Raw genomic sequence first — 26,712 nt, 5'->3', positions numbered from 1 at the left:
TGATCTCTCTAGGTATTAAATTATATGCACATAACTTGTCACAGTCTACTTGTTTTACCATTTCAGGTGAAGTATAGAAACCTTACCTCTCTTTATATTACTTTACCTGCCCTCATTTTTAATATGATTGTCTTAAATATTTCCTCTGTATAATTTAGAACCACATCAGACTGTATTATAATTTTTGCTTCAACTATCAAACATAATTTAGAAAACTCAAGAAGAGAAGGAAAATCTATTGTATTTACCCTTGTTTTTACTAACTGTGTTCTTTCTCCCTTCCTGATGGTTGTTTCTTGTCTGTTTAGAGAACTTTCTTTAGCCATTCTTTTCAGGTTTGCCTGCTGGTGACAAATTCTTTCAGTTTTCCTTCATCTGAGGATTTCTTGATTTCTTCTTCATTCCTGAAGGATACTCTCAGATGATATAGATTTCTGAGGTGACAGTTCTTTTCTTTCAGCACTTGGAAGATACTGTGCACTTCCTTTTGACCTCCATGCTTTCTGATAAGGAATCTGCTGTCATTTGAATTATTTTCCTCTTATAGGTAAGGTATCATTTCTCTCTCACTGCTCTCAAGATTTTTCTTTGTCTTTAACTTTCAGAAAGAAGTTTGACTATGATGTATCTTGGTGTGAATTTCCTCAGTTTGTCCTGTTTGGGGTCTACTCAGTTTCTTGAATCTGTAGATTTATGTCTTTTGCTAAATTTTGGAAGTTTCAGCCATTATTTCTTTGAGTACTTTTTCAGCCCTGCCATCATCCTTCTCTTTTCTTCCAGGCAGCCAACGACATGAATGGGAGATCTTTTCTTCTAGTCCCACAGGTTCCTGAGGCTTTGTCCACTTTTTTCAGCCTATTTTCTCTCTGTTTTTCGGATTGGGTAGTTATCATTCTATCTTTAAGTTCACGAGTCTTTCCTCTGCCCCCTCTATTGTACTATTTAGCCCATTCATTAATTTTTTAAATTTTGGTTGTTGTATTTTTTAGTTACGAAATTTCCATTTATTTCTTCTTTATATTTTCTGTTTCTTTTCTGAGGCTATTTCTTTGCTGAGATTTCTACTTTTCCATTTGTTTCAAGTGTGCTCTTAATTACTCACTGAAGCATTTTTATAATGGCTACTTCAAAGTCTTTGTCAGATAATTCTCACATCTCTGTCATATCAGCATTGGCATCTATTTATTGTCTTTTTTTCCTTTTGATCAGTTTGAGATCTTTCTGGTTCTTGGTATGATGAGTGATTTTTAATTGATACCTGGACATTTTCAAATTGTATTATGATACTCTGGATTCATTTAAACCTCTGTCTTAGCTGGTTTTCACTGACGCTGCTCTAACAAGGGAAGGGGGGTTGTCCCTCTTTGCTTCCAGGTTGAGGTAGAAGTCCGGGTTTGCCACTTGGCCTCCCTTGACACCCGAAGGGGAGTTATTCCTTGTTACTGCTAGGCAGGGGTGAGAGTTCTGCCTCCTCACATGGTCTCCGGTGACCCCGCTGTGCGGGTGTCCTTGTTATCACTGGGTAATGGTGAAGGTCCTGCCTCCTCACATGGCCTCCACTGACAACGCTCTAGTGGAGAGAGGGAAGGGCACTTCATTATTGCCGGATGGGGGTGAAGCCCAGCCTCCTCACATGGCCTCCACTGACACTGTTACTGGCCTGCAGGGATGAAAGTCCCGGATCCCTACAGGTTTTTCTCTGATACCACCCCAGTGGGCATGTTGGGGGGCCTAGTTACAGCTTCGCCCTTGAGAGAATAGAACTCCAGGCTCCTCACTCAGCCTTTGCTGGCGTGGATGGGGCCACAGCGTTTTCTGCGATGTTTTGCTGGAGCAGAGTGGTTACAGTCTAAATGTCTTCTGTCTTGCTGGGCTGTCCTTTTCATGGTCCTTTGCTAGTGAGAGTGGGCTTTTGGTTGAGGCCTTTTTTTTCTCCTGTACCTATCAGCATTTTGGGGTTGCTGTTCCAAATCTTGGATATATGAAACAAAGAAAACCGAGAGAACTCACCACTGTGCCGTTTGTTGGTACTGAGATCCGTAGCCAGTCTGCCTTCTTCTCTCCACATTTCAGAGTCTTCTCATAGTTGTCTTACGGGAATGTCCAGGGTTCTTAGTTGTACTTAGTGGAAGGAATAAAGAAAAGTACAGCTTCTCCATCATCTCAGAAGTGGAATTCTTTGCTTCCTTGTTTTTAAACAAGACAAACTCAAGAGGGGGCAAGCAGAGAGCAATTTTATTCTTTCTCATGACTGTCTCTTTCAATCTGATCTGTGGCTTCGTTTTTCTCATGGATGAAATCTCAGGTAGATCCACAGCTTTTTTAGTCACTTTCAGTTATAAATATACATATGTGTGATTATATATGCATCAATACTCTGAACTCTTGTCCAATTTAATTTTTTCCCTCCCAAAGCCTGGGCCTGCCTTAGGGACCACCTATGGTGGGAAAGGGAGTCTTAGTTCGCTTTTTCACTATTTCTGCTCCTTACTCTCATACTCCTCCTTCATTGTCTATGTTGCATCTGGCTCCACCAGTGTTGGAGTGGGGGAGAGCAAGGAAAGATAAAGGGCAGAGGAAAGATCCTATGTGACTAGTGTAGTTTTAATCAAGTGTTGGAGCTCTCTGGGTGTGGCCAATGTCCAAAGACTAACTCTTTCTAATGGAGCACTCTTGTGGGTTTTTCAGAGCCCTCCCATGTCTGGCTATTATTTAGAATCAGAATACCAATAATTAGGCAACTCTCCTTGTTGAGCCATGAACCAGCCATGCCCAGTTGTGTCTGCATTTCTTTGCTCACGCTGTGCACTGGCTGGAATGCCTTCCTCTTCCTCCTCTAGCCAAATCCTGCTCTTTCTTCAAGGCTCATATAGCCCCTCTTTCTGGAAGCCTCTCATGACTACTCCAATTTGCTTCTTTTTGCAAGATCCTCCCACCTGTCACTATCTACTCTTGCTTCATAAGGGCTGGTCTTGTCTCTGCAATGGATATTGTGCACCCTGGGGTAGAACGGAGAACGCAAGGCTTCAAGTCAAACAGTGTGAGTTCAGACCCCAGCTCTAGTGCTAAATGGCTACATGACTTTGAGCATGTTAGGTCATTTCTCTGAGCCTCAGTCTCCTCACCTGCAAAATGAGGAAAAGAATTACACTATTGCTGATTGTTCTGAGGATTCTGAGAGAGAGAAAGCAGGAGAAGTAACTAAGCAGCCTCAGACATGCAGTCACCTCTACAACGCCATTCACTTGGCATCTAGGAAGATGTTACCCATCAGAGTACGACCTCCTCAGCATCTTTCTGCTGGGTTCAAATCTCCCAGGGCCATTTGGGCAGGGTCATCCCCTCCCCAGCCTGGCCCCTTCCCAGAAAGGGAGACAAATCATGCTGATGGGGCAAAACTAAAGATTTTGGCAAAAAGGGTCAATGACTGTGTTCTGTTTCAGCTCAGAGGTGAGCTGGGAAAGCTACTCCAAAGCCAAGACAAGCAGTTTTCTGGAAAAAGAAGGCTTCATTTCCTGAACTGGCTGTTCAGCTGGTTACTGAACGGCCAATAAAGCAGAACTCATAAAAATCGACAAGCTTGGGCTTCGTCACTGCCATGGTATCCAAACACTGGTTGCTCTGGGCTTTCATTTGCTGATGGACAGAGGAGGGGATGCTCCAACACATATCCTGAGTGGTGGGGGTGGGGAGAGAATGGGAACAATGCTCTCCAGAGATGTATCTGTGTTCTCTAATGTAAATAGGGTAATGTCTACACAAACTTCCTTAACCACACTCAGTTATCTGGACCTCTTGGACTCTTTGTGTATTTTTCCTTTACCCTTTGTGAAGCCCTGAAAAGTGTTAATTATCTAAATGATGATGTTGTGTACACAGAGATCTCTTAAAGATGCTCAAGTGTTAAAGATGTATTTGTTTAAGGTCTTATGGCAATCAAGTATGACCACAGGTTCCAAAATTTGAAAGGAAATTAAAATCATAGTTCTCAAACCAGATATTTTCCAGTGTCCAGATGTTCAGTGGCATGCAAAGCAAATGTCTGAACTACGAGCTAGGGCTTTTTTTTAATTTCCTTTTTTCAGGTTACACCCAGTTTTCAGTCTAACTGGTCAGAAGCCTGGGGCAGAGATAGAAACTCCACCCAGGGTATCTCTTCTCCAGCCTCTCCTGTTCCTCATTCCTGCTTTCTCTCCACCACTCCCCACATCCACCCCCAACTCCCCTTCAAGCTGCCATGGCAAATTAAGTTCACATCCAGAAATAATGCTGCCCTTGGCAGTTGAGTCAACACAGGCAGATCAGATATACCTCTAAAGAAAAATTATGTTGATCATTCAGAACCTTTCCTTTCTCAGAGTAGATTAGAGGACCTCCCCAGTAGACCTCACAAGACAGCAAGGCCAGGCCAGCAGTTTCCAAGGGCTGCTGGAAATGAGGGCCAGGAGGTGGAATGGGATGTCAGAGGAGGCATGTATGTTTCTGATCAGCATCTTAGACGTCCAGAGTGGAGATGATATTGGAAGTCATGATCTCATGACTGGCAAGAGCAGAGACAGAGAAGAACGGAAGCCTGAGGACAGGACTTTCAATGAGAGAAATATGTAAAAGAGGGGGATGGGAATCAGGCGCAGGAGGAGGAAGTGACTCACCCAGGTAGAGGGTGACAGAATAGAACATCCTCACCCAACTGATTTTGATTTGGAAAGACACCCTGGAGAAAAGTCAGAATGCCACTTTTTCCCCTCCTTTTAACAAAATGCTCTTGAATTCCTCTCTTTATAGATGTTCTGCCAATGGAATGGAAGCAGTCCAGAGTAGGGAAGAGAGAGCCACATCCTGTCTGGAATCGGACATCCATCCCCTCATCTCTGGCTGGGTTCATGGGGACACAGCTAACCTCAAGGTCAAAGTTCTCCCACCACCAACCTTAGCTCCTGCCCTAGCCTTGCCTGCCCCTTTCCAGAACCCTCCTCTCCTGGGTAGGGAGAAACTGGAGTCTGCCCCAGCCATACCTCCCCTGTTGTTAAGGAGGGGACCTGAAGCTGGAGGTTCGACTTTCCCTTGGTACCTTCTTCCACTACCAACAGCAGGACAAATGTGGTCCCACTGGACTACACTGTCCCTGGAGGCTGCACAATCCAGGCTGTTGGGGGTCCCTGCCCTTGGGAATTCAGCTCCTGGAGGCAAATGGATATTGGGCCTTGAGAAGATCCAAAGAAGTCTAGAGAACCACTCCCGTCTCTGTTGCTTCGTGCTGTGGAGGTGGTATCGGGCAGGGTCTGCACACATCTGGAAGGGCAGCCTGGACCAAACCTTTGATGAGACTCTGCTCCAAAAACAAGATGCAATGCCTGGTCTCTCCTGGTGTGTGAGCCCTTTGGTGGCCTGGTTTTGGACTTATCCTCCAAGCCTTCCCCAGGCACATACTCTCTCTGCTTCTCTCTCTCTCTCTTTTGCACTGTCTCACTTTCTATGTCTCCTTCTTTTTCATCTTTTTATTTTCTTCTTTTTCCTTCATCTTTTTTGCTGTCTCTTTTCTTTCTTTATCTCTCTCCATCCTTCACTCTGTCCTCTCTCTCCACACACCCTTCTCTCCCTTTCTATATGATCTCCAAAATATAGTTTCTTCTCAGAGCTGATTCTCTGAGAGATGAGGCATTGATCCAGAGGGATAATTCTTTGGATGACCTTAAATTTGTATTGCTAGTGGTCAGTTAAATTCTCCCTGCAAGGACTTCTATTTTCTTTCTAGTTTTTCATTTAAAAAACTATATATATAATGCAAAAGTGCCTTAAATTAAAAGAGCTGCCATTTACCTCACTGAAAAGAAAAGAAAATCCCTTTTTATAACCCTTTTTCCTCTTCCTTTTTCCCTCCCCACCCTTGACCTTCTGTGTATTAAGTTGAGTTTGATCACCTTCTTCAGGGGCAGCCCTGCCATCTGCCATAGAGTTGATGGGCCGATGACAGTTTGTGAATGTTGCCACCTCACAAGTGCGGGGACAGCATCAGAAATAGTCTCTGGTGGCTAAACCTTTTTTATTTTTTCAGCAACCTTTTTTATTTTTGAGAGAAATACATTTACATGGTTAAAAAAAACTATAAAAATGTGTAAAGTGAAAAATCTCCCTCCCACACTGTCTCTGTCTCTCTCATTCTCACCATCATCCCATCCCCTCAGAGGAAACCATTGTGGTTAGTCTCATATCCTTCCAGATTGCCTCTATGCAAATGAAAACTACTGTAATAACATGTTCTTATTTCCCCCATTTTAGACAAAAAGGTTACTACTATAATTCTATTTATACCCTTTCTTCACATAACAATAAAATCGTGATTCTATTAACATGGGCTTGTTGAGTGATTACCATGTGCCAGACACCATGCTGGGCGCCGTGGGACACACACAGGTGAATAAGACTCACCCGTGTATTCAAGGCTCTTACAGTCTGGCGACAGAGCCTAGTGGGCTCGTCCGCAAATAACCACACTGTGCTTTAAATGACTGTGTTTTAAAGCTGAATTCTGTAAAGTTAGGGGCAGTCAGAGCGCAGAAGAGGGGGGAGACTATGACTCAGGGTGGAGGGGGTATCTGAGCTGACCTTGAAAAATGGACAGGATTCTGAGCACACAGAGTTGGGGAGGTGGAGGTTCCATGTGGTCAGAGATCTAGAGGTAGGAAAGTTCTGGCACATACAAGGAAGTGAAAAGTGGAAGCCTAAGGCATTGGGAGAGGATGTGGCTGGAGAGGTAGTGCGTGCAGGGGAAGCATAGAGAATGTGCAGGCAACAACCTGCATTCAAGTCCTGGTTCTACCCACTGTTAGCTAGTAGGTTCTTCATCTGTAAAACGGAGATAAAAAATTATCTCCTAGCACTGCGAGAAGGATTAAATGAGACAACACTAGTGAAAACTCTGTAAACAATTGAGGACTATACAGCGTGAATTGTTAAGGCTGCGAAGGTAGATAGGAATTGGATGGGGCAGAACTAGAGATTTTGGCAAAAAGGGTCAATGACTGTGTTCTGCTTCAGCTCAGAGGTGAGCTGGGAAAGCTACTCCAAAGCCAAGACAAGCAGTTTTCTGGAAAATGAAGGCTTCATTTCCTGAACCGGCTGCTCAGCTGGACTTGGGGGGCGTAATACAGAGTTGAGGCTTTATTCTGAAGGCCTTAGAGAGGAAACACTGAAGGGTTTGGGATGAAGAAGTGACTTATAGGACTGAGAAGACAAGGAGCAAGAGGTGGTCTGATGGGCCTTTCATTAAGTGCCGTCAGCCAGCACGTACTAAAACCTTCTCTCTTAATTACTAACGAAAGGCAACCACATATCAAGTAAGCTTTTACTTTATTATAAAAATTATTTACAGTTTTATTTTCAAAGGCAGTTTCAGTTTTATGATGTATAACTCATGATGTCCTTGGGATATATTGATTTAATCACTCCTTGTTTATTTATTCATTCAACCAACGTTTATCCAGCACTTACGAAGAGTTAGGACTTTTGACCCTGAAGTTGAGTTATCAGGCTGTGCTCTGAGGGCTGAGTGAAGAGGGTGAGCTCCACAACCTCTCTGTTGTGTCTCCATGTCTCTCTGGAACACCATGATGAAGAAAACAAAACCCAAGCCTGAGAGAAGCTGTCCTCTTCTTTGCATCTCACAGGCAACAATGGTCGCATCTTTCTCAGACCTCCAGCTCCCTGCAGTTGGAAGGAATCAACCATGGCAGGGCTGAGGATCTCAGAAGAGTCAGTTGAGAGGGTAAAGTGATGACGTCTACAGAGTGGATTATAAGATTAACCAAGAGAAGCCCAGAGTAGAAAATTCTCCTGCAGGTAATTGGGCCTGGATGGTGGACCATTGTGTGGTTCAGGTCTCTCTTTGGAGGTTCAAGACTAGGGGGAAAAATGCCTCATTCCTACTTGCCTTTCTCCCAGATTCTCCTGCAGCTTTGCAGTTTCCTGCTTTCAGCCAGTGGAGGATATGGATTGAGGTGTGGTATAAGCTTCAGGGCAAACCTCATCAGCCTCTTTATTGAATCCAAGGTGGCAGAGATGGACCATGTCAGCCCAGCCCCTAGAAAACCCCTTGGGAACCTAGAGCCCGACATCTCAGCCCAGAGTCACACTTTAGCCCGAGAGCTGCACCAAAAATGATTCTGGGCCATGGAAGCCTTCAGAGTAAAAATAGTATATGGGGTATCTTGAGATGCTTCCAGAGAAACCTTCTCATGGACAAATAGAATGTTTTGATTGGGAAACAGTTTACATCAATCATCCAAACCATCTCTGAAATGAAACAACAAATAATCGCCTGTTACTCACACCTGGGCTGAGGGAGATGCTCCCCTTGGGAAGCCCTTGCTGCTTTGCACGTGAATGGGGAACCCTTTGATTTAGAGCCATGGCTCGCTGTCCAGGAAAGTGGCCTGAAGAAGGGCGATAGCAGAGTCTCCGGTCCAAGGCCCAAGAGATAGTTCTGCCTCTGAGGGCCAAGTAAGCCCCATCTTGGGCCATGCTGGGAAGGAGGCAACACTGGTTTTAATTGTCACCTACCCACACACTCCACAAGGGTCCCTGACGCCAAGTTTCCAGACCTCCCATGCCTCAGACCACATGGCACCAAACATCCAGATGAGAATTCAATTAGGCGCAACAGAATCATTTTCCTACGGGCCACTGAGATGTTAAAATGATGGGAATTTAGATGAGTTCATTTTATTTATCCAAATATTTTAATAAAGGAGGGAGGGGACTGAAGAAAACAATCTTGAGTCTTCAGGTAGAGTGTCAGGGATGTAGCACGTATCCCCCCAATTCCTGGAGGGACAAAACTTTCTAGGACAGTTTTTTCTAAGAGATATAAACCATGAAAGTACATGAATTCAGCCACATATATTGTGAAACATCAGATATTCCATGGCAACTATGTAAAATTCATGTTGTTTGTTAGCTAGAAAACCAAACTCAGAAAACTATGAGTATTTTGCTGTGATGCAGCTGAAAATGACCCTTCGACATCCCCTCTTGGGGAGACCCCTGTCACTAACATGTCTGAGTCATCAGGCTCCCCAGTCCCCATGCCCCAACTCTAAGCATTTTAGATGAGATATCTACTGCCAGGCTGGCCTATAAAGTGATCGTACTTGGCTCAATCACACGGCTAGTTCTTGACCTGACCATTCAGACCATTTCCTTCAGTCTCCCTTTTACTTGGCCTGGGCACACCCAGGCCTGCATGACACAGAAAGATCATTGAAAATTTGGATAATACAGCCAGGAAGATTGCCTAGGAGACTGGATGGGTGTGGAGAAACTCTGGGGAGGCATAAATACTGGCCCAACCCTGAGAGACCTCCATGAACTCTCCCCCTCCCCCACCCAGACTTCTCAGGCCTCCTCAAAGCTGCACAGGAGAGAGTTAGAGACCAAAGCCAAGGAGTCGGGGCTCCTCTCACCTCCGAAAACAACAAGGTGTTGAAAATGGGCAGTTGTTTCCCTCTCCCTGTACCTCACTGAACCACATGAGATAAAAGACGTCAATGTACACAGCTACTTGGAAGATTAAAAAGCACCATATAAACAGCAGAGGGCTCTCTCCCATGCCCCAGCTGGGACTTGAATCCAACCCATGGCTCGAAGTCCAGTGTTCATTCTACTCCACCACAGACACTGAGCCTGGAGGTAAGCCCCGTCTCAGGCCAGGGCCAGCCCAAGTCAGCAGGTGAGAGCCTGTGAGCTGTGTTAGCCTGCTGGGATAGCGTAGTGTAACCTGGAAAATAAAGGCAGATTCTAATGCTCCCTGGGCTCAGGGTGTGGCTGCAGAAATAGCACTGGGCTTCCTTCCTCTGGAATATTAAAATGCCTCAAAATGCTCTCTCCATGTTCCCGACTATAATATGGAGTTGGGAATCAGCATTCTCTTCCGACACACTGCGCCACCTTCTTTTGGGGGTTGAAATGATGGTTTTTAATAAGCTGACTCCTGGCCCCTGTCACCAGTAATGGAAGTTCTGCCTGAGAAGACAGATCACTTCTTGTTAAAAGACCATGGTGCAATAAATTCCCCAAGTCATAACTCAGCTTCCAAATCAGGACTCAGGAGAATCGCTTCCATCTTCTCGCACTAACCCAGGGGCCAGTGGGCCCTGCTGATCCCGACCTTCGCCCTCAGTCACAGCTCTTCTTTGTCCTGACTCATTGCACTTGCACTGGGGGAGTTTGGTGGGATCCACATAGACATAACTTGCAGATGCGACAGTGCCCCAGGACTGGATCGGTGGAGGGAGGTGACAGGGAGAACCAGAGCCATGAGTTTTAATGCTGTGCTGTCAGCAAACTCAAATTTCTACTGTCCCTAGGATCCAGGTCATTAAGACTTCAGAATAAGCTTCTTACAGAAATTCGAACAAATATAATCATATACATTAATGTTAGATTTTCCTTCCTCTTAAATCTGACCACTTGCACCAGTTGTGGGGAATTGAGACTGGCACATGGATAACTTGATTTTTAAAGGCACCACATAGTGGTAAAGTTAAACATATACCTAGTTTATAATCTGGAATTTCTATAAGAAATGAGTCAATTTGTCCACCAAAAGACCTGTTCGAGAATATTCATAATAGCTTTATTCACAATAGCCAAAAAATAGAAGCAACTCTAATGTCCTTCAAAAGGTGGATGGATGAACCAATTGTGGTATTCCATAGACTAGAATAACATAGAGTAATTTAAAGTAATAAACTATTGATATGCATAACAACGTGGATGAATTACACAGAAATTCTTTTGATTGGCATAAACTAGATCCAAAAGAGTATATGCTGTACAACTCTGTACCAAGTTCAAGAAGAGGCAAAACGAATCCATGGCCATAGAAATCAGAATGGAAATTATCTCTGGAATATTATACTGGAAAGGGGCAAGAAGGAACCCACAGGGGCGCAGGAAATGTTCTAGATCTTGTTCTGAATAGTGGTTACATGGATACATAGTCCTCAAGCCATACACGTAAGATTACTGCACTTTACCAAAAGAGGGGGCTTTCTAATAAAACATCCACAGTCTATTTTTCTAACATGGAAAGATGTCTTTGACGTCTTTCTTCATCAGATATTAAAAATACAACTTTACCCTGATCCTAAATGAAAAAGGAGTGAAATGACAGTAAGCAATAAGGAATCACTGCTGACTTTCGTGCTGCGGCTGGAGCAGCCTTCTCTCTGAAGCGCGACAGGAAGGAACTGCGGTGTCAAAGAGTGTCTAGGGGTTTTTCCTCTCCTTCGGCGTCCCAGGGACTAAGCATGTGTTCTGGTCAGCTCACGGATGCTGCCAATAAGAGGCTCAGACACCAGACACCACTCCACGCCCTCACGGGTCCCCCTGGTCATCTGGGAGTGCGGTTGTCCCCAGTCTCCAAGCCCCGCCTGCTATTTTTGTAAATGAAAAAGTAGATTGTGGAATAGATCCAAAAGGAATTTTTTTTCTGAAAATTTTTTAATTTTTGCATTATATATAAAGCACCCCACTTCTATTTCACATGACAATGTTCGCTGAGTCAGCTTTTCATATGTGAATTTTAACTCTCTTTGTAAACCTCTTCTACCTTATTTTTATTCTTCTTTTACTCACCGGGGAAACTCAAAGCCATGTGAGTACAGCTAAAATAGAAAACCCTTCCTTACTTAACCAGGGTTAGCACTGGGGTGGGGCAGAAGGGCCACCTCTTTTTTTTTTTCCCCTCATCACTAGCTGTCAAATATTTACTCTTGGGCTGTCCGACCTAAAGACAATACTCTAGCAAGGGGTGAACTGATCCAGTTTGGGTTGGTCCCCACCCCTTCCTCACTTCCTCCAGTCTATTTCCTGCGTCGTCCTTTTTCTACGTAAACAGTTAGAGTCTTGAGGGAGACAAGTGTTAAAATTTAAAAAGTAAAGTGCACAAATCTTAAACGTTGAGCTTAATGCATTTTTCACTTATCTACACACCCGTTTAACAACACCCTGATCAAAACGTGGAATATTTCAAGCAACCTAAAAGGCCTCCTTTTGCTTCCTCCCAACCAATACCTGGGATGGGGAATTTTAAACTAAAAATTGTGAAGTGTTCTATTCCAGGGAGATTCAACTCTCATCTTCCTGTCAAACACACTTAGGGGCATAACAATGTTCTCTTTCTCCCTTACGAATTACTTAAAAAAGTAAACATAGAAACAATCTAAATGACCACTAATTAGATAAATGCTTTTCCAAATGATGGCACACCTGGATCACTGGATACTGTGCAATCATTAAAATCATGCTTTGGAAGAATGTTTCATGATACTGAGGAATGTTCATAATCTAATTTTAAATTAAAAGGCAAGATACAAAAACGTTCATGCAGAATCTCGATTTCAAAATTATGCACATGCATCGAAAAACAACTGAAGAAAATACAACAAAAGATTCACTTTGGTAAACTTTGGGTGGTAGGATATGGGGTGGTTTCTCTTCCTTATAATTTTTTTACATTTTGAAATTCTTGACATTGAGAAGGTGTTACTTTTGTAATTGGGAAAAAAGTTTTCTTTTTACATATGGGGATAACCTAAATGATCAGTATTAGGGAAACGGTTTTCTAAATTATGACAACTCATTGTTGTATATTATGCATTTTTAAAATGGCATTTAGAAGTCCTCAATAACTGGGGGAATTGTTTATGATATAGTAAATTTATAGTGTGTTTTTAAGCCCGAATAGGATGCGTATAACTTAGTTTGGGAGGGGAGATGCAAAAGTAGCTAATAACGGTCGGTGGTTGCAAATTGTAAAACATAAGCATTGAAATAAAGACTGAAAACTTGTAAAAAAGAGTTGTTTATAAAAAGAATTTTAAGGTATGTGTGTTTAAAGCCTCATATTCTATTTTCTGCTATCTGTATGGATTTTTCGCACTTTGAGGTTTTTTTTTTAAAGGCAGGAATGTTTTGGGTAATTATTTCAATGTGTTTAGTTCCAAGCGTTTGGCGAGCGGTGTAGATGTGGCCTCTTTTACTCTGAATCAGATTCCACGGAAACGGTGGTGCCAAATAAATATTGTGACTCCTTAACTTTCATAAACGCCAGGACCCAACTAACACAAAACTACCCAAGGACCAAAGACCTAAGACTACTTCTGGGAACCTCACTCCAGGAGACCTTCGCATTTCTTTTTCCAAATAAACGGCTTTGTTTCGGATCGAATTATTTCTCCTCTTACACAGCTGAGTGGAGGGGAGGGTGGAGATGTGGGAATGGAACAAAAGAGTAAAATCGAAATGCCCTTCTCGAAACTTCTGTTTCATGCACACACACATACACATATAACACAAAGTCCCGATTGCTTAGGACGCTCCTAGTCCGGATGACTAGGTTGGCCCCACTTGCTCTACAAGTTGCGGGCCAGGTCCGTGAACTTGACCCAGGCGCCCAGGCCTCTTTTCCCCAAAGCTCAGACAAAGGCAGAGGGGTTGGCTGGCTTCTTCCCAGGCCCCGGAATGCCTGGGGATCGAAGGCTGGGGAGGAGGGTAAGACAACAAACCCCTTTGGTCCAATCCTGTGGCAGGTAAAAGCCAAACGGGGGACGGGGGCAATAGAACGCGGAAAGCACTGTCCTGATGCCTCCCTCAGGCCTCATTTCCGATTTGCCGGTGAGGGCTTGCCTCCGGGCATTTTATCGGACTCCAAATAAAGAGGTCGGGAGCTTTTCGCTGGTTCGCCGGGGTTTTGTGCCTCCTTAGCCCGTCGCTGAGCCGCGGGGGCTCCTCGTGGAAGGGAAGCCCCGGGTCGAGCGCGCCCCGCACGAGACCGAGAATAGGTTTCTTCTCCGTCGCCCCGCCGGCCCTTGGAGCCTAGTTCCCCGTCGACTGGATTTTATCCAGTCAGGAAGAGACTCTGGGATCGGGACCGAGTCTTTAATCCTCCCTTGCTCCAGGATCCTGGGTTCTTAAAAAAAGAAAAAACCCCACTAATACCGGTCCTGGGCCCCACCTGCAGACCCCAGATCTGTTGGTGAGTGAGAGGCAGGGCTGGGCAGGAAGGGAGAGTGTATCTCCGTTCCATCTCCTCCAGCCTCCCACTCCAGTGGGAGTTTTTGCATGCAGTAGGCACTAGATAAGTGAATAGCGGATTGAGGAGAGGTACGTCGGGGGTGGGAAAGAGGCCGGCCTTCCTAGTCTCTGGCGTTGGTGTAGACTGCTGAGCTTAGCCCTTAAGAGTTACTGCTTTGGGGGCCGGCTCTGCCACTGCCGGCTGAGTGACACCGGTCGAGTAACAGCCCCTCTCTTGATCTCCGTGTCCTCATTTTGTACAGCGCCCCCTCAGCTGCAGGTCTTGTCAGCGTGGGGGAAGCAGTCCGAGGGGGCATGGGCAGCGGCCGCTTGGGGGGAGGGGTAAGTGAGTGCTGAGTGTGTCAGTAGATGACTTTGCCCACCCCAAGAATCAGCTATATTAATTTTGTCTGTACCAGGACTTCATCCCGTCGGAGACTAACATAAGGTCATATGGGGGGCCTTGCGGCTGGCGCTTGCTCCCACCGCCAGCCTCTCCCCGCCGAGGCCGCGCCGTCCCGCGTGCTGCGAAGCGCTTTGTCTCCTTCTGCCCAGGCGGCTGCCCGTCTCTCCAACCAACGAGGAGGCGCCCCCGCCGGGCGGCCTCTGCAAGAGCCTGACACCCGCCCATCCCTGCCCGAGACTGTGGAGGCCCCCAAATTCCTGGGACGACCCCTCCAGGGCTCCCTGTGCAGGTCCCAGACCGAGAGAGCAGTAACGCCCTTGGCTCACGGATCAGTCAGTTTACCTTCTTAGAGAGAACTGCACTCTTGGAGGTAGTAAAATGGGCCGTTCTTGGTCTGAGAAACGGGCGAATAACACTCGTGTTCTCTCTGCAAGGGCCAGGACCGGAATTCAGCTTGCCCGAAGGCCGTGATCTCGGCAGGCGCCGGTCTGAGGGTTTCAGCCTCCGAGCCGCACAGGGCTCTGCTCCGGCTGCAGGAGGAAGGACAGGAGCGCGGCACTGGGTACCCCCCTCCTGGCAGGGTCCGGGGCGGGGCTCAGAGAGAGGGCGCACAGCCCGAGGCTCCTCTCCTCGCGGCTGCGAGTCTGGCGAAGGCTGGAGTGTCCCCTCCGTAGCGCGCCGCCCGAGGCCTCCTCGCCTCCCCTCCAACCTGGGAGTCTGGAGCCGGTCTCATGGTCGCTCTGGCCCTTCCCCCGCTGCTTGGCCTCCTCTCTCCTTCCCAAACACAGAGATGTCCCCCCCACCCCACCTTCCTCCGTCTTCCCATAAAGCTTTTAGGAGAGTGGGGGCGGGGCGACGGAGACCACCAGCGACAAACTTCAAGTTCAAGGGCAAAGCCTCTGACCCTCTCCCTCCTCCCCTCCCTTCTGGGTGCCCGCAGACGCTGCCTTTCCCTCCCCATCATTCTGGGGGCGATTTCGCTCTTGCTGCCCCCTGTCCCCCTCTCATTTGGGAGACAATTTAGAGCAGGGGCGCTAGCGGTGGGACTTCTCCGTCTGCTCAGATCGCCCCCACCCCCTTTCTACACAGAAGTAACTAATAGCTGAGAAAGGAAGAAAGGCTGGCACCAGATCCCCATTGGATGTTTTAAAAATCTCTCTCCAGGCCCAGGCCAGCATCCGGGGGGCGGGGCGGGGTGTCCCACTCGGGTGAGAGGCCTAGGGCCGCTCCGGTGCTTTCTCCCCTCTTTCCAGGAGAGGAACTATTCAAGTGGCTGAGACTATGGTATGAATTTCTTTCAAAAACCGGGGAACCTCCTCCTTTCGCCCCCACTGCAGCAGGAAACCTACCTAAGGTTTCGTTTCTTCCTCAAAGGAAACCTAAGTAAAGTGCAGAATTTAGAACCTTGAATAAAACTTTAATGAAGGGGCGGAGGAAAGCTGCAGGAGGGGGCGCAGGTTGCTGCGTGTTGAAGGAGGGGAGTCGGCGCCGCTCCGAGAACTGGGGGGCTTGATCCGGGCCTTTTTCCTCCCGCAGGGCGGCTTCCGGCCCGGGACTCAGGGTAGGGGTGGCTGGGGGGGGGGGGCACAGCGGTGCAGATCCTCGGCTGGTCGCGCCCTCGCGAGTCCCAGGGCGGCCCTGAAGCTTAGGCCAGCAGGAGTAAGGGACCCCGGAGCTGGAGCCCCGTTCGCTCTCCTGGGCTACTGCGGGAACCGAGATTCGAAAAGAGTTTCCGCAGGTCGCATCTACTCACTTCTCCACCGCCACCCCTAATTCGGCCTCTGGAGGCCTAATAAAATCCACCTCGTTTGGAGTTGGAAGTGATTTCGGTCCTGGAGCTAGCGTAGACGCGACCCTCCAATCCTGTTTCTTCTTTGCTGCGACTCAGCCGGAGATGTTTGGCTCAGGTGGAAGGCAGAGAGCGTGGAAGGCAGCTTTGAGTAAAATTCCGCCTCGGTGTGAAAAGGCGCCCAGTGTATTTTCCGGAGTATATTTATGCACCTCTGCGTGTATTTATCCATGAAAATGTTGTCTGAATTTACCTATTTGTGAACGTTGTGTTCACACGTTTTCCTCTGAGCAATTTTAGCAAAACTCTCTCCCGTAGCTTAAATGGCCCTATTTAAAGGTAAATAGCTGCAGGCAAGTAAATATAGATATGCAGATTTTGTTGTAATTTAGACACAAGTTAATGAGAGGTTTTGTCGGTCTCGGTGGGAGGGGATATAATTCACCTCGGGAGTAAAATTGGTGTTTGGGAAGGGATTTCATAAAAGGGTTTTAATACGAAACGAAATTAACTATTTTTTTTTTGCACAGGTTCCATACAAGTAACTCATTCAAGGGGGGAAAAAAAGGACGGGGGATCCGCCGCGAATCGCTCTGGTGAGGAAGATAAATACAATCCTTCAGTGGAACGAAGCCCTGGACCGAGGACAGATGGCAACGTGGCCGTGCTCCCGGGGCCCCGACCGGCCTGTTCGTCCTCTGATGGAGATCGCTCCTGCTGCCCTCCTTGCCTTCCTCCTCGGTCTCTCGGAGGCTGGAATGACACATCTGTCGATACCCTGACCCAATTCCGGGGCGACTCCGGGTCCTGGCGCTCTTACTCGCAGCCGGGAACCCCCCAACCCTGGAGACCCGAAGCCCCAGGCAGCGGGAAGCCAGAGGCTCGGCTTGGGGGTTCAAGCCGAGCCGACCGGCGGGTTCCCCTGAAATGGCGAGCTTCCGCCGGAAGGGGGTGCCCTTGTCTTTTTAATAGTCCAAATTCACATTGGTAGCGAAATAAATCTCTAAAATCTCAAATCTTTTGTTCGTTCTGTAATTATTGCGAGCGAATAATAGAGGAGCCCCGAAACTTTAGGTCCCTGAGGGCGGAGTGGAGGAGTTAGAGCCCTGGGAGCCCAGAATCTCGGGGCCCCGACCCCTCGGTCGGTTAGTTCAAGCGTCAGCCCCTCTTGCGGCCTCTCCCTCCCTATGTGGGGACCCCACAGCAGGGCGCGCTCCCTCATTTGTCCCACACCCTACCCACACGCCTGCCTGCGCTGGAGTCTCGCCATTTCTGAAGCGGGGAGGGAGGGGTTTGTGCGCACTAGCCTTGAGAACCTGCGATATTAAAAGCTACTCGCTTGGGACTTCGCTTGGAGAACGTGGAAGGGAGAAAGGAAGCTCCTCGGAGCGAAGCGCGTTGCCGAGGAGCTGCAGCTGGACTGCACGGCTTGGAAGGATTTTTTTTAAATCACGAAATTGATACACACTCGGGCAAGCACACCCACTCACGGAGACCCGGGGAGGGAGAGTGACCGCCCGCCTTCGGGCCTTTCCCCTCAGCTCTGGGCTCCTCTTTGGTAAACAGATTTCGAAGAATCTGAGTCGCTTCCCAACTCTTTCCCGGGAGAGGAGCCAGGTCTGGGATCCTACCCGACCACCGGCTGGAAACAGCTGAATCCCTCGGCTGCGGCGGCCAACCCAGGGTTTTCCGGCGAACTACGAGCCTGCGGCGGCCCGAGACGTGGCTGCGGCCCGGCACCGGCTGCTCGCCGCCCCCCGCCGGCTGTTCGCTGGCTCAGAACGTGGGTCCGACGGGTCCTCTCTACTTCACGCCTGTGCACTCGAAGGCAGGGAGCGTGTGTGCCGGGACCCCCAGCAGCGGGGAGATCCAGCGCTAACCCGCTGGCTTTGCTGCGCGGCCAAGGTAGCGAGTCCCACCGGGCACTGGGCCCAGGTACACGACATTAGGGAGCGGGCACAGAGGCGGACATTCCGTGTCAGGGTCCCAGGCTCTGCGGCTCTGCCAAGAGTCGGTCTGCCCCAAGTTTCTGGAACTCCACACTATGGTTCTCTGTCTACGTGGGCGGGAAAACAGAGCTGAGGACAACTCGCTCTCCACCCACCCGGGATTCAGGGTAGTGGACTGAGCCAGCGCAAAATGAAAAGAAAACGAAGTCTGTGGACCCTGTCGCCTTGGCTTCCTGGGGTTCCCCACCCCAGCCGGGGTCTTTGGGCTTCAGCCACTCACTGTCCTTTCATCCACAAAAGGCCACATCTCCCAGGGCTTAGACCCACAAGTTCCTCTGGGTGTCACAGGAGGCAAGCAGAAGAGGAATGGGTGGTGAAGGGGCCATTTTCTGGTTTTATCTCCTGCGCAGCTATACCAGTGGGTTTGGGATGTGCCTGCCAATAGGATAGGATACTACCTCGGTCTGTAACCGTTTGTGCCTGGGAGGGGCTGCGTCTACAAGGCCACAAATATCTATTTCATGTGGCTCCCAAATGCCCAATGAACCATGACCTGCTGAGGCCAGAACCACTAGGAACTTGGGTAAGGGAAGACTTGAAAAGTTTTGGGGAGGAAGTAAGAAATGGTGAATTCTTCTGGCACTTTCTCAAACTCCATTTCTCTGGAAAGAAGGAGAACAGCTCTCTGGCTTCATTTTCACATAAGGACAAAATCTAAGAGTTGGGGATAGGGACTTCTGAGACCAGTGGGCACAACCTAGGGGGTGGGCAGGGAGGGAGGGAGGGAGAGGCACCCTCCAGCATTGTCTGTCCTGCCCAACTGTCATCTTAGAAACATGCTGGGGGGGGTGGTGGCATGGAATCTGCCTTTTCTCCTCGCCCCCTGCAGTCACTGGGATGGGAGATGGGCTTGGGGAACCAAAGGGGATCCAGAGGAAGCTGCCTTGCCACCGGTCTCCTTCCAAGTTTATTCATGATCAGCTCAATTCATGAAAGCGCTTTCTAAGGTGCTCTACAGAGCTCTAGATAGAAAATGTGAGACTAATTATCATGGCAACCAGTACTGGTTATGGTGATTATCACCACTGCCAGGATGAATGATTATGGCTGGGACATGTCCTTCGCGTGGTGTTGCTCTGGCAAATCGGGCTGTAACTCTGGGCCTCACTGGCTGTGGGACATGCGGGGTACTCAGGCCATTCCTGAGGAACAGTCCAGGAGCTGTGGCCTGGGAAGAGTATCATCTCTGGGGGCCCCTCAGCAGAGTCCTAGGCCCCAGCCTGGCCTTGGCAGGCTCCTGGTCTCCCCAGGAGACTTCCATTTCTCCCCTTCCCTCCCCAGCAGAGAGCTCCCTCACGGAGTAGCGCTGGTCTTGACCTTGGCGAGGACCTTCTTCTCCTTGACCCGGCGGTTCTGAAACCAGATGGTGATCTGGCGCTCTGAGAGGCTGGTGGCCGCAGAAATCTTGCGCCTCTTGTCCTTGGTGATAAACTTGTTAGCCGAATACTCACGCTCCAGCTCCCGCAGCTGCCCCTTGCTATAGGGAATGCGCTTCTTGCGGCCACGGCGGAATCCGCAGCCATCTGCAGGGTGCTGTGCGCCTGAGTCTGCAAGGTGGGAGAGGGAGGGAGGGAAAGTCACGCTCAGATCCCAGCCTAGCACAAGCCCAGGCAGGGGCAGACCCAGGCCCCACAAGCTAAGTCATCCTGCAGGAGCACCCTGGTCACCCTAACAGGCACACGGTGCGCTCCCACTCCCCCAAAGCACACGGGGACACCTCGGCTTCCCGTTGGTTCTTTGATCTCTGCTCAACCTTGGAGCGACCAGGCTCCTGCAGGCCACCCTCACCCATCACTGCCCTCACGCCTGCAAGGCTGCAGACACACCCATCACACACGGCCAGACCTTTGCCCACAGTCACATACGTCCACCCTCACATGCATTTTCAGAGTCTTGGGCACTCTTAAAGATTCTACAGGCAAATTCTCTACAGAAGGGAACGCGTTTCTGCCCCATTCCCAACACACACACACACACACACACACACACACACACATGAAGGCACACACCTAAGTCATGGCTGCAGGAAATCTAAATTTTCCTTTGGAAACTGAAAAACTCATCTGAGAGAAAATGAGAGGTTGTATTCTTTACAGAACATCTAATATCTCTGTTCCCATCCCACCCACCCACACACGCACTGAATTGAGTTATTTAGCCTTTTTGTAGAATTAACCTAGGATCTAAGCCCCATTCAACATCAAAGAGAGCCAAATGCTCCAACATATTGAAAAGCTGGATCCAAGGCCTCCGAGGGAGGTGAGGGGGCTTGCTGGCCCTCAGGCTTCAGATAGCACCCGGCTCAAGCCCCTGGAACAGACTCCCTGGGGCCTCCACTCAGGCCCTCCGACTGCCTGGACCCTCCTTCAGAGTCCTGATAGCCAACGAAGAAACAGCAAGCTCCTCCTCACCAGCGCCAAGTCACCCTCCAGTTCCTCCCAGGCAAGTGCCAGTGGGGCCTACAACCCCACACTCAGCGCCAAGGGGACCCAGCATAGTGAGGCAAGTTACCTGCAAAGGCTGCCTTCCAGAAGGGACCCGGTGGGTTCTGTTCTCCCTGGCAACACATCTGGCCGTTCCAGCCACCGGTGAGGGCCCAGGGCTGGTAACTGTCCACAGGAAGCAGGGAATCGTGGCGAGGTTCCCCGGGGGCGCCCAGAGTCTGCACCACGGACACATCCAGGTAACTGGCCATAGGCTGGTAGGGTCCCGGGTACCCCGGATAGAAGGCAAACTCGGTCGGGCGGCTGGGGTACTCCTCCCCGGTCGCGGGAGTCTCCGTGGGGTAGGCAGTCAGGGTGGCCGCCTGGGCAGAGGGCTTCAGCGAGCTCCGGGATACTCGGCAGGAGTAGTACCCGCCTCCAAAGTAGCCATAAGGCACCGGCGCCGGGGACGCCCCCTGGGGCACCCCGGGGTATGGGTGGCACTGCTTTGGAGGTTCTGCAGAGCCTGGCAGATCCAGGGGCGCATAGTTGACAGCGGGCATCAGCGTCGGCGCCGCCGCTGGGTGGCTGGTCAGCGGGGAGTGGGCGACGAGATTGCGACTCCCTCCCGCTCCCAGCAAGCCTTCGATATCCTTGGCCCCGTCCAAGGTGGCATAATTGCCGGGCTCCATGGGGCCGAGGGTCGGCTCATGGGGTGCGGGTGTGGGGGATACAGGGAGCACCCAGCTCGCTCTCCCCACCCAAGCCCCGGGAATCCAAAGCGTTTTAAATCGCTCGCAGCTTGCCAGGCGCCTGCATTCGCTCGGCCCTGTCGTCCTGACGCAAGAGACGCAGGGGCCCGGGCACGCGCGCTGATTGGCTGCCGCCTGCGGGAGAGCAGCTCATAAAATCTTCATGGCAGAAATTGTGAAATACTTTCTCTCTCTCTCTCTCTGTCTCTCTGTCTCTCTCTCATTACATTTGAAAACAACAAGACAGAAAAGAGAGGAGGTGTGCTTCGCTGCTTCCCAGTTTGGAGCGACCCAGCTTCGCCTCGGGGGCGGGGGAGTGGAAGAGGGGGAGGGGAGGAGTGGGCGGCGGAGGGAGAGGGGACAAGGAGTCGGCCCCACCTCCGTCTCCTCCTTTCCCTCCCTGGCTCTCTGTCTCCTCTGCTTTGGCAGGTTTAACAAGAGAATAAAAAGCTCTCCCAATAAAGTGTCCATCTCGTAGAGGGAAGGGGAGTCGGGGGTGGGGCCAGGAGGCCGCTCTGGGCCTGAAAGGAGAAACTGGGAATGCGCCTGAGCCAGAGGAGGCTGGGAAATGGGGATTAAAGCGTATTTCTGGGAGCCTCTTGCTTTGGGTCCTGGGTACTAGCATCTCAGTTCACTCCAGGTGCTCCTTCCGTTTCGGATGTGCTGGAACGAGCTGCTGCGGGACACCCTGTTCCCAGCAACCAGCAGCTACTGCCCAAACTCCAGATTCCAGGTGGGAAGGAGGAAGGAGTAGGTGGACACGAGCTTCAAAGGAGAAGATGTGAGATCTGGAGCCTGGGATGTGCTACGTTCAGACCTGAAGGGGAAATGCAACTTCTAGAAGTGGCCTGTGGAAAGGCATCTGGATTCCTGTTTAAGAGTCAAAAGAGACGGTGAGATGGAGAGAAGGAGACACACATGACAAGTATATTCAGAGAGAGAGAGACAGAGACAGAGACAGAGACAGGGACAGGAGACCCAAGGCCAGCAGCACAAAGAAGGAAAGAGAAGTTGAAGGAGGGGATGGGAGAGGACCTTATAAAATCCTGAAGTACCAGTCAGAAAAGAGAATGCCATTTCCCCTTTTCTGGGGTCTAAGGAATTTCAGGGAAACCCGGCCTGGCTAACAGGCATGAACTAGTCCAGAATGAGTTCTGGACCCCAAGAACACAGGAGCCTGGCCTATGTGAAGATGCTTAGCCTCTCTGCCCTGTAGTCCTCCTCCGAGAGACCCGAGAAACTCACCCTGACCCTGGCACACTCCTACCCAAGCTGAGTGCCCAGAAAGCCCAGGAACCCTGTCTGTGCTCCCTCCAGGCTTTAAATTTCCTTAGAGGGAAAAGGGGATGGGAGGGGAGCCCCAACCACTGGACGGATGGCTTGAGGCCCCTCTGTGGGGGCTGCTGTGCAGTGCAACTCAGAAGACAGGAAGGATTCGTCTGACAAATCTGCCTGTAGAGGTCTTGTGTTTCCTCCACCACCCCTCCCAAATCAAATCCCCCTGAGTCCACTTTTTCTAGAACCTCCCGTTTTTTTGGAGAAGACAGGAACTTCCATTTTACACCAAGGTCATGGCATTTATGTAGAACAGATCCCCCCCCCCCCCCCCCCCCCAGCTCTAGGTGGGCTCAGCGGTGCCCACTCATCAACCTGAACATAAACTTGAGCCATCTTTCAGAAGAGAACCTATGAAGACACCAAGCACTAAATCCTCACTAGATTGTATTGTATTTGAAACAACATGAGAGTAAAGAGAAGAGATGTCTCTTCGCTGCTTTTCAGTTTCTTATCATAGCCTCTTGCTTGTCTAATTATGAAAGGCAGAAACACCAGGATTTTTACCTAAAGGCTAAGAATTTTTCGCTTGCTTTTACTTGGTAGATGACAATACAGACATGAATAGATCCCTAAATTTTAAAAAAATAATCATAGTCAGACCCTCTGACCCAGCAATTCCATTCCTGGGCATATACCCAACAAAAATGAATGTTTATGTCCACCAGACGGCATGTGCTAGAATGTCCAAAGCAGATTTATTCATTATAGTTCAAAAAAAGAAACAACTCAAATGTCCGTCAATAGTAGAATGGGTAAATGAATCACACTATGATTAAAGAATGGAGTACTACACAGCAATACGAAAAAAAATACTGCTGCACACAACATGGAGGAGTCAGACAGATATGTGGGTGAAAGGAGTCAAACGCAAAAGAGCAACTTTTGTATGCTTCTATTTCCACACAGTTCAAGAACAGGCAAAATTAATCCACGGTGATAGAGGTCAGAAGAGATTTCCCTAGGGAGAGGGGCTCCTGCCTGGGAGGTGACATCAGGAAGCCTTCTGGGGTGCTGGAAATGTTCTCGATCTCAAGCTGGATGCTAGTTACACGGGTGTGTTCACTTTGTGAAAACTCAAGCTGTACACCTGTTATTTCTGCACTTTGCCGTACATTCGTTTTATCTCTATTTTGGAAGGAAAAAAATTAAATATAAAAATGTAAAGATTCATAGCAACATTGCCTGCCACTGGACTTTTTGGATATGTAGTGTTCTTATCCACATTCATGGAAATGAGCAGCTAAGTGCACAGGTAACTGCATCGTTGTGGCATGCAGAGATGACCAACTCAAACCTTGCCTGGGAGAAGCTCGCCAGCTGTGCTGGAGCCCCCATGGAAACAGATGCATTTCAATACAAATAAATACTATGGTTTTTGTGGGTGGTGGTGTTGTTTTACTCTACAATTTATTTAGCATCTACTAGATCCCAGGGAACCGTTCTGCATGTCATATTTATTAACATATATGCAGGTGCTCTCATTTCCTGTAATGTATATGCATGTGTGTCTGTCTGGGACTTCTAGACCTCAGTGGGAGTCAGATAAGGTAGGATTAAGTCTCCTTATCCATAAAAATTATCCATCTGCTTATGGGGACAATAATTCTTACCTCACAGGAAGGATGTGAAGATTAAATGAGATTTTGCACATGAAAGCATTTTATAAACTGAATAAATATGAGTTCTGTGTGTGTTTCTGTACATCAATCCATTTCTAATGAACTACAAGCCACCTGCTTTTATCTGAAAAGAAAAGGACAGTTGCCCTAAAGTGTCCCGGTCACTTCTCACTCCCTTCTCTCAGCCCTGAGTGAGCCTGAGGCTCCCACATGGAGAAACTGAGGCTCAGAGCATCCAAATCCTCCTTGAGACTCCACATGAGTTCACGGCTGAAGTCTCAGGATAGGCCCGGGGGCCTAGACTGAACCCGTCCTTCCGCCAGCCCCACAGACTCCTTTGTGTCCTGCTGGGAGCCTCCCGGCAGATCTTCCGGGACCCCTGAGCCTCCCCCTACCCAGCCCCCTTTATCGACCCCGTCAAACGCACTGAAAGCCTCAGCAGCGCCTTTACATACCCGCCAGACACCTCCAGGAAGGTCAAGGCCAAGTTGAAAGTTAAGAGTCTGTTTACCTCCGGGAGCCCATTCAGCTCGGCCCCACAGACCGCCTCTGACCTTTACAGCGGGCCTTTGAGCGCCGCCGCCGCGCCCCCCGAAGGTTCCGGCCGCGGGGACTTGGCACCTCCGTGTCAGCTCCCGCCCCGCCAGGGCTGGGGACCGCCAACGAGGAGGAGGGGGCGAGAGGCGCCCCCCTGTCCCCTTTGGGGCATTTGCTAAATTATATTTTCTGTAAAACAAAGTGAGCGGCCGGTGCCTCCTTCGTTCTCCCAACTGGAACACGGTTCGTGGTGGTCGCGGCGACCGCGGCGGCCCGCAGCTCGGTCGTGATGAATCAGGAGAATTTATCGGCAGCGGCCACGCTTCTTTTTCTGAAAGGATCCGGGCTCCGCTGCCCCGCCGCACTGCGCGGGGCTGGCTAAACTGTTTGGCGTCGCTCCCTTCTCTCGGTTTCAGGAAAATGGCCTAATTGAGGTGCACCCTTTTCTGTCTTTTCTCTTTTCTTCCATCCTGTCTTTCCATCTGTATGTTCTCTCGTCTGTCTTTGGTCTCTTGGTATCTTTCTTTTCTTTTTGTATTTGTATTTTTCTTTCTACCCGTCTTTCCTTCAATTTTAGTTACCTTACTTTTTCTATCCGTTCTTTTTCTTCTTTATTGCTTTCTTCCTGCTCCCCACCTTTATTTTTCCTTTCTCTCCTTTCTCCCTCTCTGTCACTTACACTATTTTTTCTTTGTTTGCTTTTTCATCCTCTCATCTTTCTTTCTTTCATTTTCTCTTTTTCTTTCTTTTTTTCTCCTCTTCTGTCTTTCCTCTCATCTATTTCTTAATTTTTTCTATTTTTTCTCTCTTATCTCCACCCTCTTTCCTCCCACACACACTCGTTTTTCCTTTCTGGCCCTCTCAATTTTCCATTGTTCTTCTCAGAAGTCTGGAAAGGGCCTGCTGGGCCGCAGCTCTCCGTGGTCGGCCGAGAGCCTGCACTTGGCTGGGGGCCCTGCCGGTGGCCAGAACGGGGAGGCACGATTTGGGGTGAGAGGCAACCTGGGCCCTTCTCCCTGAAATGAAGTCGGGTGGGGCTTCTCCTGGCCTTAGAGGAAAATCTTTTGGACAAATTGATGGCGGGGTCCCGGAGCTACAAGAGCCAGAGAGTGGAGGCACCGGTGTGTCAGGAGGAGGCCACTATTACCTCTCGAGTCCCTCCCCACCAGGGCAGCCTTGCGACGTTCTTGGCATTAGGACCCTCTCAGGACAAACCCAAGCCAACCAAACTGAAGCCAGCCTGGTTTCAGAGGCCAATGCTGAGGGAGCCAGCTAAGAAATTAGAGCTGATGGTGGCCTCAACCACGGAACAAGTGGATCTGAGACTCAATCAAAAGATGGTCTGCTAAAAGGAGAGCCCAGCTCCAAACACACCACGCACTGCCACCACCCTGATGGCACCTGGAAAGCAGAGGAGCACTTAGCCAAGCCCAGGATCCGTGAGTGGGGTCTGAGCAGAGCGCAGGGGTGGGGGAGGGAAGGAGGAACGGGGAGCCAAAATTCAGGGTCGCTGAACAAAGACCAAGAGCTCCGGCCTCTAGTCTTGCAGCTCTGGGCAGGCAAGCCTTCTGCTCCTTGCATGCCACGTATGCCTTGTGCTGAGCTGGAAGGGCCCCTGGTCCCAGAGTCCCCAGGTCCCTCTACCCACCCTGGGCTTTGCTGAGGAGGCCAACCTCAGTCACCCACCCCCAGCACCCAACTCAGAGAGGCCCAACCTTGATCTGGCCCCAACTATTAGGAATTCTGGGCCTAAATTACCGTGC

General features: G+C 49.3%; 1 protein-coding gene across 1 annotated transcript; it reads right to left on the bottom strand.

The window, feature by feature from the left end:
* Positions 1 to 19,573: 19,573 nt before the first annotated feature.
* HOXB13 (homeobox B13) lies at positions 19,574 to 21,395 on the bottom strand. The gene is made up of 2 exons (XM_046674558.1): positions 20,792 to 21,395; positions 19,574 to 19,827 (listed from the first exon to the last, which is right to left on the bottom strand). Exons 1-2 carry the CDS (start codon positions 21,393 to 21,395, stop codon positions 19,574 to 19,576), a joined length of 858 nt encoding a protein of 285 aa, XP_046530514.1.
* Between the last annotated feature and the right edge of the window lie 5,317 nt (positions 21,396 to 26,712).

This window comes from Equus quagga, chromosome 11, assembly GCF_021613505.1.
Source record: "Equus quagga isolate Etosha38 chromosome 11, UCLA_HA_Equagga_1.0, whole genome shotgun sequence".
Lineage (NCBI taxonomy): Eukaryota > Metazoa > Chordata > Mammalia > Perissodactyla > Equidae > Equus > Equus quagga.
The sequence above is the reverse complement of the archived record's forward strand: the minus strand, read 5'-3'. Positions and strand labels throughout refer to the sequence as shown.

What these genes read in the sequence shown, in the direction of transcription:
- HOXB13 (XM_046674558.1), bottom strand. Translation starts at nt 21,395, where the DNA reads ATGGAGCCCGGCAATTATGCCACCTTGGACGGGGCCAAGGATATCGAA. An exon ending in CTGGAAGGCAGCCTTTGCAG is followed by an intron (nt 19,828 to 20,791) that starts GTAACTTGCCTC and finishes CCCACCTTGCAG; the next exon opens with ACTCAGGCGCACAGCACCCT.